This window comes from Alligator mississippiensis, chromosome 5 (genome assembly GCF_030867095.1).
Source record: "Alligator mississippiensis isolate rAllMis1 chromosome 5, rAllMis1, whole genome shotgun sequence".
Lineage (NCBI taxonomy): Eukaryota > Metazoa > Chordata > Crocodylia > Alligatoridae > Alligator > Alligator mississippiensis.
In genome coordinates this window covers 29,586,626-29,602,253 of record NC_081828.1, presented here as the reverse complement: position 1 = coordinate 29,602,253, position 15,628 = coordinate 29,586,626, and the positions used below count along the sequence as shown (strand labels likewise).

At 41.8% G+C, this 15,628-nt stretch overlaps 1 protein-coding gene across 4 annotated transcripts in view; it reads right to left on the bottom strand.

Annotated features, from left to right (window-relative positions):
* Positions 1–15,628, bottom strand: part of SH3GLB1 (SH3 domain containing GRB2 like, endophilin B1) — a 34,170-nt gene that overhangs the window by 2,541 nt on the left and 16,001 nt on the right. Inside the window, exons 4-9 of one of the 4 annotated variants that reach the window (XM_059728026.1) lie at positions 13,278–13,411; positions 12,849–12,941; positions 8,096–8,182; positions 6,608–6,631; positions 2,386–2,475; positions 1,233–1,333 (exon numbers count right to left, since the gene is read on the bottom strand). In XM_059728026.1, coding sequence (XP_059584009.1) covers positions 1,233–1,333; positions 2,386–2,475; positions 6,608–6,631; positions 8,096–8,182; positions 12,849–12,941; positions 13,278–13,411 — 529 coding nt within the window. The remainder of the gene's footprint in view (positions 1–1,232; positions 1,334–2,385; positions 2,476–6,607; positions 6,632–8,095; positions 8,183–12,848; positions 12,942–13,277; positions 13,412–15,628) is intronic. The other 3 variants (XM_059728027.1, XM_059728028.1, XM_059728029.1) reach the window with 3 other exon arrangements.

The following is a 15,628-nucleotide window of genomic DNA, read 5'->3' as shown; positions in this document are numbered from 1 at the left end:
CTTATATCAACATTATCTGCATGGGGACTTATCCCAAAAGTAACCAAAATAACTATTTCAGTAAAGTTTCCTTAAGCACAGACAAACCCAAGAAATTCCATTCCATTGAATATATGTTACGATACATTCAACATTTTGCTCAAGGCAGAATCACCCCTCAGTCAACCAAACTACCCCAAGTCAAGGATTTGTCTAACATGTGAAACTGTTTCAGAAAAAAGCCCCAACTCAGAAAGAATTTCTTTTAAAAGAAAGGGAGCAATTTTATCTGTGCAATTCTTTTAGGGCAGGGGTGTCAAACTCACTCCCCAATTTGCTGGTGCCTGTGGACCACACCTACTTTGGCCTCAGTGCTATTCTTGCTGAGGCCCTGGCAGCTGTAGCAAGAAGCCCCACCACTACAGCAGAACCGCTGCTGTGGGGGGAGATGCCAGGATGGCCTACAGGCCAGGGATGAATGAGGATTTGCATTCCCTTGTCACCCTAATGCTCTTGTGGGAAGAGGGGTCAGCACAGCCCCTATTGCAGCTGCTATTGCTCACCCCCATCAGTAAGTTCCACTAGTTTGCTGTCACTGACAATAGCTGTGGTAGGCACCCTGCTGACACCTGCCCCTGCAGCAGCATGAGGCAGATAAGGAGACACCATACTGAAATGTGGGATTGCTGCCCCAGGCATGCCAGAAGACCCACCTCCAAGGCCCACAACTAGCCTGCAGGCCAGATGTTTGACACCCCAGTTTTAGGGCATTTTGATCATCTAAGAAAGAATTCAGAACGCTTCAAGTTAAAGGGTCATTAAAGCATTAGATGTTTCATTCCAATGGCTTAAAAAAAAAAAAAAAAAAAAAAAGCTTAAGTCACAAGACATACCTTGCCTACTCTATTGATACTGTTCTGATTGATCAGCTTCCCCTAGAGTAGCTAGCTTTGCTGGCAGTCGGCTCCAGCTTGCGAGACTGCAGCTCTACTCTTAGGTTTACAAACTAGTTTTAAAAATGGCATACATTTGCAGATAGTAGACTGACCTCTAATGCATTTGACAACTGCTTGCTAACATGAAGCATCAAACAACTGGTTAACTAAGAGAAAAGCAAAAGGAATCCTTTTGTTTTGCACCAGGGATTTGTACCACAGCTAGCTATATTAGTAGTTATGCCAAAACAATTTCTCCTATTCTAAATAAGCCCTTACAGCCAAGCTTTAATTAGAAAGCTTTTGCAGTTTTACTACCTTCCAAGTTGTTTCTGGAGGTCCAACATATATTGGTAACATTGTGCATAATAAGTCATCTGAGCTTCAACAAAATCATTCAGACAGCGAAGATGATGTGCCTATAACACAGCAAAGAGTTCAAGTTTTTAGTCTTCAAAGAGCACCATACTGCATTAAACAGGCTGTCCCGATCATTGATTGGCAGTGGCAACATTACCGTAACAGGTATTCTATGAATCACATTCAGGACCCAGACTTGTCAAGTAACTGAAACGGAATCCAAAAGGTCAGGCCCAAGAGAAAGACACTGTAGAAGAATCATGCCATCCTTTACCCAAGAGAAGAGTTACTATAGAACAGAAGTTTTGCCATTTGTAGCCTCAACACTGGGTAGACTTTTGAGTGGTTCTGTGAAAACTGGGAAGCTCAGAGTAAAATGTGGGAAGAACCTCTGCATCAGGGGTTGGCAATGTTTTTGGGCAGAGTGCCAAAGCACCTGCCACTTCAACCTGTGAGATGTTGGCATGCCAGGGGCAGACTGGGGGAGCTGTGAGGGGTCTGATCCTTATTGTGGCAGTTCAGGCCCGACTTCTTCCCTGCTGTCTGCCTCAAGGCATGTGTGCGCACACAACTGGCAATGAACCAGGCCAGAACTCCATGGATCCCGGTGTAGCCACCTGCAGCCTCCTGGCTGCCGGCCACAGTTGGCCTGGGCTCTGGGCAACCCCTGCCGTCTGCCACAGAGCCCAGGCTGCTTGCAGCAGGTGGAAGGGAGGCTGCAAGCAGCTCCACTGGAGTTTGCAAATCCCCAGCCCAGCTCATTGCTAGCAGCAGGTATACACATCTCAGGACAGACAGCAGGGGAGGGACCAGAGCTGCACTGCCACAAGGATCCGGCCCCCTGCATCTCCCCCGCTGTCTACCCTGAGGTGCACATGCCAAGCAAAATGCTTTTGCTTGCTACACTCTGGCATGCATGCCAGGGGTTGCTGGCCCCTGTTCTAACCCCTACTTTAACCAAAATTAAGCTTGCTATACAGGAGCATGGCTCAGAAGTTTCCCTTCAAATATCTAAAGTTTGATAAACACATGAAGATGAACATTCGCATTTTAATGTGCCAGGTAAGTCGCCAGAACTCTTGCTTACACTTTCTTTAGTTTGGATACTTACATGTGTACTGCTGATTCCTTCCAGCAGAAGTCTTGTAATCTCTGCTTGACGGTCAAATTCACTCTGAGTTATTCTTACTTCCTGTTCAGACTGAAGCGGGTATACTTGTTAGAAGTACATTCAGTCAAAAGCAGCCATATCACACCACCATACTGCTTGCTAAATCTATTACAGCTTCCTAATGTAGGCCATGATCCTACACAGTACTCAACTTTAATGCATTGATCTCCCTGATTTCAACAGAACTATTCATGTGAATTCAGTTAAATGTGCTCTTATATGTTTGCAGAATTAGGGCCCCAATTTTTATTTAATTCTCTAAAACCTTTAAGCTATTATACCCCTCGTAGGCATTCATAATTTGGTACATAGCTATTTAATTTTGTAGGCAACTGCTTTCCAGTTAGCCATATGTAAAACTCTGCTCATTCTGGTATGACTTTCTGGCAAACAAAGCATGGAGACTAATGAGTATATGCTACCTATGCACTAACTCTAGACACCTCAAAATAGATTAATTTTTAAGAAGGTTCAGTCACCCCTATGTTAAGCTAAGAGCTCTCTGCTGCACCAGAAAGTGAAATTTACAGTTAAAAAGTAGAATTTATTTGAGACTATTACATTTTGTTATATTTAAGTCACTGAAGTCCATAGTTTATTTTGTTAATGTCATTTAGCCTGCAGGTACCAGGAAATTTAGGATGAATCTAAAAGTAATCCAGCTATATTAGATGATGTCATTTAGTACAATTAACTTTGCATTTAGTGCTCTAAAAAGGCTATGCTGCCTGAACTGCACTTCTGCATATAAACTGCACTATTTAAGATTCACTATTCTAAGATTTCTTTTGACTGAAAACTCTTAATCATAGAATGAAGATTGCTTTGATACTGTGCTTTTTAAGTCAATTAACATTTTAACATCTTGCTTCTGCATGCGACCCTTCTGGCAATAAGCATGATAAAGCAATAATTATTCTTAGAGTAGGAAGTTTTTGCAGGAAGCTCTGTTGAAGCACTAGTGACTCTATACCTAGATGTGCTGATTTGTTCCTGCACATCATTTTATTATATAACATTTCTACTTATTATTATTATTATTATGAAGAGTGCCACGGGAACATAGAAGCATCTCAGTTGCAGCAATCTGTCCAGAAGAAATTATGCAGTGATGTTTTAAAAATATTATTTTAAGTTACTACAGTAACTGAAGTTTTGAAATTGTCCAAGATAAAGACACTGAGAAAACTGCTGTTGAAAAGCATACATATATTTCATTTCATAACAAGACAGAAATGTACATGTCACAAAATAGGTCAGGACATCAACTCTAAGTTTGTGCATAGTCCCAACTGGGCAACATGGGGCTAATTTAGTCATTAATATGATTCTGGTTGGAAGTTATTGTCATCATTAAAGACCAACTAGCTTGCTTTTCCAACCACCCAAAATTCTGTTTGCAATAGTAAGTTCAGACAAATAAACGGTTAGTAAAAAAATTCTTACATACATTCCTTTAGAAAAAAAACAATGAGGATTTTAATAGTGTAGGAACATTAAGGAAAATAAGCAGCTTCAGAAGGAGGTAAGATTCAGAGTCAACCAGTATTATTTCCTGATTCCACATCATGCCAAGTTCCCAAGGGAGATTTGTGAAGTTTTCTGATACTTAAAATTGCAGTAGACTCTAGGTCTCCCTCTACAACCACAGAAAATACAGTACATAAAATAGGAAATTGTGATTGATCTGCATTCTACAGAAACCCTACAATGGCAAGTGTTTAGTTGGGCAAATGAAGCTCATTTCCTCCCTTCACCTGGGATGGCAAAATTAAGTCACACTACACACAGATTTAACTCGTTTACTAAGCAGAATGCTTTCAGAAAGTGTCACAAATTTAAGAAAAACCAAGGAAACAAGAATTTCATCTGCTTATTAAAGTGTGATTATATAATTTAAGTCTTCCAACTAGTTTCCTCACCCCTTTTTCACTGCTGGCAACTGAAGACTGGTATTATGGCATGCTCATTTATAGCCCCTGGTAAAAGCCATATGCAGACAGCTGACCTTCTGAACTCATAAAACCTCCAGGCTCACCACTTCAGTTTTCAAAGCAGCCAAGAGAGAACATCAGAATTTTAGGTTTAAACTATCCTCTCTACCAGTGCAGTATTAACTGTAATAGCAGCCTAAAAAAAACCCTACATCAAGTCGCACACAAGTTGGTGGCCCGTAACTGTTTTCCACTGAGGTCTGTTAAACTGGTGCCTCTTCCAATTCAGTTCAGAACAAGGAGCTGTAAGCTTATGGGCATGCTGCAAAGCTTACTGGTTAACCACTTATTAAGTATGAGCTCTCAGTGTAATTGTAAACCCAAGAGAATATGTACAAAAAAAGCAGAGAACAAGACAAAACAGAGTAAGACTAGAGAGTTATTATCTCTCTACTGCTATTTAGTATGAACACATGAACGCTGCAGCAGTTTCAAAAGGGCAGAGGATGTTCCATGGAACAAGCAGGATATGATACAGATGTAGCAAAACTGCTTCAAATGTAAGACTGCTTCCTAGTTCCCACCTTGTACACTAGCAGTTAGAAAAGTAACATCTGCTGCCATTTTGAAATGGCTCCAAATATACACATATCTATACTTAGAGAACATTGCTGAAATACAATGTCCAATTCTTATGTCCACCCTGCAACAAAAGAAACAGAACTGAAAAGGTTGCAGTAGAACTACAAGAAGCGCTTCATGCTTGGAAGAACATGTCTTGCAGCAAGAGACTAATGAAGCTCAATATTTAGTATTTTAGAGAGAGAGAGAGAGAGAGAGAGAGAGTACCTTCATGGGGAAGAGGTTTGATAACTAAATTTTAAAACAAGTAGAAAATGCATAATGAAATCAAACAGAAGCTAAAGCAGACAATTTCAAACCAGAAATAGTTCAGCATTTTAGTAGTAAGGACAATTAACATTAAAAACCTTACTTAGGAATAAGGGATTCTCTCTTATTTAAAGCTTTGTTCTGGCTTAAAGAAATAAGAATTAGTCTGCCGTTGAAAGGAGACATTAGTTGTAGCTTTGAATATCCTGACTGGATGGCTTCTAGGTTTATTATTTCTTATACATTTTACTCTACAACACTAAGAACAAGCAAAAACTTTGTAACAGAGAGATAAAGTGGTTGGAAACTCAAAGTCGGCATTAAGGCTTGAAAACAAATCTGTCAATATCTAGGGCTCAAAGCTTGCCAATGATTTTTCTTTAAAAAATGTTAGTTGTCAGTCTCCACCAACTTGAAGTTGTCTAGTGCAGCTGTTGGGGGAAGTGCAGTTTCTGCATTTCTGTGGATAGGGTGCTCTGCAGGCTGTTGTCAGCAGCATTCAGCCTGACCCCAGCATCTCTCACCCAGCTTTTTGTAGCAGACCAGCTCATTTAACTTCACACACTGTCAGCTCAATAGTAATAAAACAGCATGACTCAAAAGAATGTCTACATTTTAGTCCCAGCTCTCAGATTTGAGACCCTGACCGTTTCACAACTTATTGTCTTACTTTTATCATAGGGGAAGGAGGAGAAAATAGCTTTGTAACAAGTGATAGGACACAATGCCCAGTCATGAAGGCTGAAGTTGAGGAGTATCTCAAAATATTCTCTTTCCAGCCTACACTTAGTCTTATGTATCACCATTGTACAGCATGAGTTTGCATTCAGGTTGTCTTCCACCTAAACCTGAAAAAGCTAGCATTGATTCTCCATTTTCCAGTGGAGTTTGCTGCTTCAGCTGCTCTCAGTTCAGCACTTGCACACCAGGAGGCAAATAGCTGCATGTGGTGGCTTTGAATTGCCATGCAAGAGAAAAATATACAATCCTTTAGAACATCTGAACTTATTACTAGGAGTTTGGCTTCAAAGAAGACATTGTCTCAAGCAGTTAAGTTTTGTAAGAGAAGCCCTGTAGTCTTTTCCTACTGTAGTGTCACAAGAAGATCACATGTTTTCTTGTGGTGAAGCACACTGTTTATCTTCAAGTGCCTCACACATCACCATTAGGATTTTGAAATTCTCTGCAAGGGGCCAGATGGTATTTTGATGCATCAGACTAATAGTATTTTATGTTTCTGCTCTTCATACAAGATCTTAATTATACTGCACTAGCATACACATTTTGTTTCATAATTCTTCTGTTTCTGAACTTTTTTTTTTTTTTTTTTTACTTACTTTTGTCACTTCTTCTGCCCAAATCTAGTCAGCATTAAAAAGTTAGAGAAAAAAATACACACTTAGAACAGCATGGTGTTGTTTTAACACAGTATAGCCATACTTCTTTTTTTTTTAAATGCTTCCCCCACTCTCGCAAGTTTAAAGTCTCTAAAAGATTGGGCAACCTACTCACTGCAGCCATATGAAAGTCTTTGCTATGAACTATGTTTTGTCAAAAATGTGGCATGCATGGTTTTAAATACAGTAGAAAAATTGCAGTATTCAAACTGCAATTGTATAGTACTATATAATTTAATTTTATAAATCGCTCTCAATGGAGAGAGAACAGAGTTAAACTGGTTTACTATATAACATGGAAGTATTGTAACCACTTAATTATTTAGAAAATGGATAGATCAAAGAGCCTAAATTATAAAACTTAGAATAAATGAGTGATTGTTAGTTTAGCAATGAATATTTTTAAAATGTAGTAAATGTAATTAAGGTCAAAACACTAAATAACCAATTAAAATAGCCTCACGTTTGACTGAAAGTCTACTAGAAGCAATGTGTTAAATAGAGACAACAAAAAGGAGTGATTTCTCTTGCTATATCAGTTCCATTATTGGTTGCCTGCCTCCACAAGAATAACCATTAAACTGAACAAATGGACTCCACAGCATTTATAGATCTCCATAACAACTTTAAATATTAGTAGCAAAAAGAGCTGTTTTACAATACTGTTTTTCTTTAGCTAAGGATGTTGCAATCAGAAAACCTGAAAACCAAAGTATTACTGTCAGAGATAATGGTTAAGACATACACAAGCAACACCTGAGGCATCATTTGTTTTTAAACTAGAGATAAGATTCTTAGCTTTCTGATTTATCTCAGTAACAGATCCCTGAACATTGGTTTAAGCTACAGACCACAATCAATGCCCAAATGAAGGACCTTCATAGCATCTTGTGTGTATTTTGTAATGAGCATCTCAACTGTCTGTGGTAAGTAATATTAATTTTTAGGATTAGGAAATGCACTTGATCTGAGCCAAAAGGCCAAGAAGTGATGGACTTGCAACAAATACAGATGTCTTATCTTGGTTTCAAATTAGCCCACCCATACTAGAATACTTAATTTTTGTATTAAACAAATATGTATAGAAGTTATCCATAATATTCTTAGATATGTTGCATAATTCATACCAGTCTATACAGAGCACAGTGGGAAATTTTTTCCCTACTCAACTGAACTCAAATTCAATAGCGAAAATATTTCAAATGAGTATGTTAAGCTTTTCTGACACCAATGAGGTGAAAAAATTGAGAGTATTTGTCTAATAAAACAATATTTAACAACACAGTCATAAGTTTGTTTTTGATAGAGACAAAAATAATGGAATATTCAAATATCCAAATATCTTATTTTACAATTAAGGCCAAGTGATTCGGATAGCAAGAGGAAACACTTTGTAAGAGAATGAATGAACACAGGAGGCCAACAAACCTTTAGCCACTTTACATGCAGCAAGTTGAGCATGTAAGAGACATTTACCATAATGTTATTTTCTTCAGGCTGAGACGTGTTTAGTTGCTTAGGTGCATAGATAACAAAGACAAAACCATGTTATGCTGTGAATATAGTTGGTAAATAAGTTTACTGAACACTACAAGATTAAACTAAACCGACTGTGAACAGAACACAAAAAGATCTAGACAATTTCGTGTTTAATTCAAACTGTTTTGTTTAGCCACTTTAAATACTGCTCTCAGCTATGTAATCTGGCTATCAGACATATATCACTGCTAGTCTGGAAAAAGATTAAAATAATAATATTTTACGTACATTGGTTTCATTTCCTTTTATGGTGCAGAAAATATGAAGAGATTTTGAAGTCATTAAAGAAGGCAAATATTATAAACCCTAAATGAAAGAGTAATTTACTTAGGCCAGTGGTTTTCAACCTTTTTTTTAATTTATTTTTTATTTGCAGTGCCCTAAAAAATGTCAAATGCTTACAGACATGGAACCCCTCCCCCAGCCAGTGCTTTACTGGAAGAGGAATCACATCAGTTTGGCCTGGATCCCCAGCATCCGTATAGCTCACATGCTTCAGCAGGGCTTTTTGGCACTTTTACCTAATAGCTGATTGTAAAAGCACCACAAGCCCCACTGAAGCACCTGAGCTATACAGATGCTAGGCAAGCTGGGTCAAAACAATGTGATTCCTCTTCTGGGCATGTGCTGTGCTTGGTGCCGGGGTGCACGGAGCTGAAAGTAAAGCTCTGTCGTTTTGTTTTTTCCATGTCTGTAAGCACCCCTTGGGCGTGTCCAGACGAGCCTGCATGTGCCTCTTGCCACATCTTAAAGCCATTTGAGATGTGTCAAGAGGCATGCTGGGAACAAAAAAGCATTCCCCATACTGCATATTTGCAGCAGGGGCTCAAAATTTGATACCTGGAAATCCAGGTATCAAAAAAATTCAGAAAAAAGCAGGGCAGGACATGGTCCAGGTGCATGCCCTGAGGCAACCGGAGGCTTGGGTCCTCCAAAGAGACACTCTGGTAGCCGGAGAGAGCATCTCTATGGCTGCCCTTTGCCCCAGTGCCAAAGCACGCTGCCTACACGTGCAGGGCAGCCTGGATCAGTGCAGCCTGCATGGACCCCAGCTCTGTCCAAGGGACTTGGGGTGGAGGGGAGTGAAGCAAGGGGGGGCTTGTGGGGGGCTGTAGGTGTGGGGGGAGCTGCTCTGGAGGAATGGGTACCCTGCCTACTTCCCCCTGCATGGACCACAGTCCCCTTCCCCCTGTTTCCCCCCCCCAGCAGTAGCCCATCGAGGCGCTCAGGGCCCTCCTGGCAAAGCCCGCCTAAAGCACAGAGCAGCAGAGCTTGGCTCCAGCTGCCTGGAACCCGGTGCTGCTTGTGGCAAATTGCAAAAGCCCAGCCTGGTGCAGTTGGCACCATGCACCTTAGGGCGGCTCCGGGCCACTCAAGCTGTCATCTGGGGCCCCATGCCGCTTGCAGAGACCATCTGTCACGCCATCCTGGGTCCTGCACACACAGGGCCCTGCGTGCTTTTGGGCCGGGCCGCTTCCATGCATGCAGGACCCAACCTGGTGCAACAGGCAGCCCCCGCAAGCGGTGTGGGGCCCCAGGTGACAGCCCAAGAGGCCCAAAGCGCCATACCAAGCTGGGCCACACTCATGCGATGTGGCAGAGGCAACACAGAGGCAGCGCCAGGTGCCAAGCAGCCAGGGCCAAGCCATACTGCCCTGTACTGCGCGGAGGGGCTGTGCCAGGAGGCCCTGAGCACCCCAATGGCTGCTACGGGTGAGCTGTGGGCCCTGCTGGGGGGGGCGGGTCTGGGACCTGCAGTCCCTGTGCAGTGGGCTGTCGTCTGGGGGGGGCTCTACGTCCTGCGGAGATGGGGCTCTGGGCCCTGCTGCAGGGAGCTGTGGCCCCTGTTGGGGAGGCAGTCCATGAGTTGGGGGGGGGAGGGGGCTGCACCCTGTGGGGGCCAGGGAACCCACCCCTCCTGAGTAGCACCGCCATACATCTCCTCACACCGACAGTCACCCCACAATCCACCCACAAACCCCATACCTCCAAGCCACTCCCACAAACCCTTCACCAGATACCTGGCCCTGTGAATCAGGAGTGAGGAGACTGGGGCAGGGGACACACTGTGAGTAAGGAGCAAGGCACTGGCATATCAGTGCTGCTCACCACTTCACATCCTGGTGAGCGAAGGGGATAGGGGCAGCTCTGATTTTTCTATGACAAAAAACCAAAAGTAAATGCCAAAGTGTACAGATATTTAGAGTTTATTTTATTCTGATGACTGAGGCAACTGGTAGGCTTTCAAATTGCTTTAAACTTGTAAATGTATCAATAAAACTTTGCCCAACTGATCTCTCTATATATAGTGACATTTCATTTTAATAGTGGAAGAACACCGTTTTGGGTATTTTAATGAGAGAATTTGGATTTCTTATCAGAGAATTTGCAATTTTTAAAGAGGGAACACCTGGATCTCTGCTGGTTAGACAAGTAGCAAGACCCGGGCAGAGGAGCCTGGCCAGGGCCAGCACTGGAGACCTAGTTGGAGGGCAGACGAGGTGGCTGACCTGTTGGCCATTTGGGGCCAAGAGGACACACTTTGACTCTTCAGAGCAGGCCACCGGAAGGAGCACATCTTCTGGGCGATAGCTGCCCAGATGGCAGAAAGGGGGTATCTCATCCAGGTCTGGTAGGCGTGCAGCCATAGGGCCGCAGGTCAAAGGGGGTGGATGCTGTTGCAGGTGTCACAGACAGGCAGCAACCTCCACTGCTAGACTGCTGCAGTGGGTAGAGGGGGCAGGAGCCACTCTAGGTCAGGGCTGCTTTAGTAGTCCAGCTGGCACAAGGGGTAGTACCTCCAGACACCAACTGGCCAGGCCTCAGAAGTTCCTAAGGGTAAGTACTGCTGAGCTGCTCGCCAGGGCAGCTTTTTCTACTGCTGGGGACAGCACAGGTGCTGACCCCAGGCTCTAGCTCCCCCTGGCTGCAGATCTGGGAGGAGCTGGGCAGGGTCATTTTGCCCCAAGTGGCACAACTTGCTCCACACCAAGTGCACATGCCTGGACGTGCATTTGAGGCAAAAATTCCCAGCTCAATTTTGTGCCACTCCTATTTAAACTGCTGCAAGTGCACGTGCCTGCATGTGTGGACGTGCCCCTTGTGTCTATACCAGTGAGTTTCACCCAGGGTTATATAGTAGCATCCTGGGGTGCACAATTCTAACATTGCTAGATGTGCAAACACCTACATGGTTCGTAAGAAAAACCCAGGAATTTCAAATCAGAATCCAGAGCATCAAAAACATTTTAACTCAGCGTGGTCTTTCCAAGTGCTTTGCAATCTAAGAACTTCTCTTTATTTTTCCATAGTCAAAAAACCCACTGAAAACAAAGAGCTGGCATTTTTGAGGGGTGCCTTGAATCCGATGAGGTTGAGAACCTCTGGTCTCAGCTTAAAACCCAAACCCTTTCTTCATTTTGAGCACTAATATTGAGTGGTTTGATACAGCTGCTAGACACAGGGTTAGAATTGAAGTAAAGGTAGAAATGATAACACAGTTAAGATGTTAAGTGGCATGATCCACCAGCACTAAACACAGCTTGGCAGAGAAATGTTTAAAGTAGATTTTTGTAAGAGTGCTTGTAAAGTAGCAACTGGAAAGTAACTCGATCCCCTACGTGAACTCAGCTAATGACTAGTTTTTTCTGATGGGGAGAAAACTAGTAAGTGTAATCCCAGTATAACTCAAAGTAATAATATGCCCTTAACTACACTAAAGTTTTCGAGAGCAACTGTTCTAAAAGTGGCCAGTCCTTGAGCTATGTAGGGTGAAGAATATACTGCCAGACTTAAAGTAGCAAGCTGTTCATATTTTCAAAAAAGAAGGTACAAAAACGATTTTCATACTTTTCCTGAAGTTATGCAGGATTCTAACAAAACACAGCAAAGAACAAGACAATATGGAAATGTGGCACTGCAGGTAGTTGAACATGCATCACAGTTTTATCTACTAACAGTGTACTCCCACTTGCAACTGATCTGTTTATACTCCCACAAAAAGCAACCACAATACAAGCTGTCCTTGATGTTTGGAACTCCAATACCACCACCACCACCACCACCACCTCACTTAATATTACTATGTGAAGAAGTTCATTCACAATTCTTTATATTCAAAAGGTGTTACAATAAAATGCTTATTTAAGATAGAAGAGATGCTACATAAATATTTGCCAAGTTGCATTGTGAAAAAAAATTAGGGAATAAATTTAAACACCAGTTAGCAGTGTTCCATTTTCCTCTATCACGTGCGACTTCGGCATTTCTGGCCAAGTGAAAACCAAAACAAAACTACATATTGGGTGCATCTACACAGGCAATTAATACAAAGCAATAAACTCTGGAGTTTATTACTGTTTGAGCATGTGCCCAGGAGCAAGCCTGGGGGCTCAGCCTGCCAGGCTGTACTTTGTATTTACAAGTAATATCTTGCTGCAGAGTAAATTAGTTTACCCCCGCCTAACAGGGGCATGTGTACATGCCAAGATATTTACTGAACAGCTAATTAGTCTATTATGTAGTAAACATCTTGTGTAGACATGCCCAATCAGTTTATACAGGATCAGAAAGGTCTATTTTTGGAGAGTTAAGGCAAGCCTGTGTGTACTTTTAAAAAACATATTAACAGTAGTCTACTTACTACAGCTCTAGCTTCTGCAACCTTTGCCTTCTTCAGTCTGGTTTTCGCTGCATCCAAATCTAGTCTCTTGTTTTGCAGTAGCTTTCTTTCTTTCTATAAGTTTAGGAAAATCAGTTAGGTTACATAATCAGGGTAATTATGGGTCTGCAATACCTAAACATTGCTCATCCACTTACTTGAGACTGTATTCCTAACATGCCATATAAAACTGAACTTTTAAACTTAGTGAATGTGGCAAGTGTTTACAACATAAGTGCTTTTATAAAACAGTGTTTTGCTAGCTTTTTTAAGTCTGCTTTAAAAAATAGTCATGTTTTTAAAAGCTTCAAGAAGTGCCCAAAGCAGAAATTTGACTGTCCCCCCTTCCACTTAAGTATTTATATTGAAAAATATTGAGATATATAAAAGGAAGTACATTTCCCAACTTACAGCAATTGTTTTGTAGTCCCCTTCAATAAAATTTCTTAGTGGAGTGAGAAAGTTTATAGCAGATGTTTGAATTAGTTCTCTGTCTGCTGTTCCAATTCGCTTTTGTGTTTCCCCACATTTGATGAGTGCATTTCCTGAAAAATAAAAAGAGATATCTGTTGTCCAGTTGTTCCTGTATGTGGTTAACAAACAGGCTGCTAAGTACAGGAACTTAAGCCAGAAGTTTGAAAACTAACCAATAACCAAAAGGAACAGTGTTTTATGAAGTATGAACAGTTATGTTCCAGTTACACTTACTTTAAAGTAAGCAGAGAACATATTCATTGTTAGGTCCTAAATGGGACTAGTTCATCAGCAGCAGTCATTTGACACAAGGGTGACAGTTTTCCAGTAAATAGGGAAGTTTGATCAGTGAGTCTGTAGATGACTGAGGAGGTGGATCCAAGAGCTGCATATTCAACTGCAGACGTGGCAGATGCGATCCTTCTTTCCTGAACTATCCTGGTGACGTCAGGTAGCAGCTCTTTTCCTTTGAGACGCTTTCATTTATCTGCCTGCACAGCAAAGAGGGTCTAAACAAAATGACTGATACTTTGTCATATATCATGGTGCCACCAGGAACAATTCAGTGCTCGAGTCTCCCAGGTTGATATCACATTTCTTTAGATTGTCTTTCAAGGTGTCCTTGAATCTCTTCTTTTGCCTGCCTCTTGAGCAATGACCATCTGTGAGTTGGGAGTATAGGGCCCGTTTCAGAAGCATATTGTTAGGTTTCCTTATGATATGTCCTGTCCAGTGGAGCTGCTGCCATACAAACACGGCTCCAATGCTGGTGTTGTTTGCATGAGCCAGAGCTGGCATTCATTCTCCTGTCCTTCCAGTTATTATGGAAGATTTCCCAAAGACATTACTGATGGTAATGTTCCAAAGCTTGTAGGTGTTTCTGATAGGTCATCCAAGCATCATACCCATACACAAGTTAGGGATGACAACAGCCTGGTACACAAGAAGTTTGGTTTAGGTCTTGATGTCATTATCATCCAAGACAGGATTCTGGAGACTTCTAAAGGCATCCAATGTTGAACATTGTCTACATTTACATTTTAGTCAAAGTGTCTGCCCAGGTAATGGAAATGGTCAAAGTTCCTGAAGGATTGCCCTACAATTGTAATATGAGGAGCAGCTGGCTGGTTCAGGGTGGGTTGGTAAAAGTCTCTTGGCTTTCATGACACTGACAGTGAGCCCAACATTTCATATGCTTCACAGAAGCAATCAAGAGTGACCTGGAGCCCTTCAGTTGAGTAGGCACACGCTGCACAATCATCAGCATACTGAAGATCAGTAGTGGAGGTGTTGGTTATCTTGGATTTGGAATGTAACCCATCAATGTTAAAGACATCCCCATCTATATGACACTGGATGTTGACTCCAGATGGAAGTCCATCAGCAAAGAGACCTGGAATAGCTGCAATACAGATGGAGAAGAGTGTTTTTTGTTGTACTAGTGAAGAGGTCTGTTTCTGAGCCAGTGCTTAGGACAGTTGCTGTCATGTTGTCATGAAGAAGTTGAGTGATATTAACAAATCTTGGCAGGCATACAAATCTCATCAGGATATTTCACGAACCTCTGTGTTGATTGAATCAGAGGCCTCAGTCAGGCCAATGAAGGCCATGTAAAGATCTCAGTGGTTCTTGCAACACTTCTTCTGCAGCTATCTAGGAACAAAGACCTATTGTACCTCCGAGTGGTCTGAAACCACACTGGGACTTCAGTAAAACCTCCTCTGGAAGCAAAGTGAGTCTATTGAGGAGAATACCGGTAAGGATCCTCCCAGCTACGGACAGAAATACAATACTACAATAGACTGGATTGCAGCAAGTATCTTTTTCGAATATGGTAGTGATTCTGGCATCTCAAGTCACTGGGAATCTCTTTATGTTCCAGTTTTTCAGAATAATGGTGTACAGTTGGCGAGAGAGAGGTTTTTTCCAAAACACACAAATTTCAGCTGGTATTTCATCAGGACCCCATGCTTTGTCGTTCTTTACCTGTTTAATAGCTTTCAAGGCCTCTTGAAAGACTAAGGACAACCTTGCAGATTCAATGTTATGGAATGGCTTTGATGGGATTGTATTCAACATAAGAACCTCTCTTGAGGAGCTCTTGAAAGTAATCCTTCCACTGTGTGTTGATGGTAAAGCTGTCTTTTAAGTGTATTCTTCCATCCTTGGACCTCAGAGGAGTGGCTCCTTGTGTGCTTGGCACATAGATGGCTTTGGTTGTGCTGAAGAAACTACCTAGGTTATTGCTGTCAGCAAATTTGAAAAGTATTTTTTGCTTTGTCCTTCCA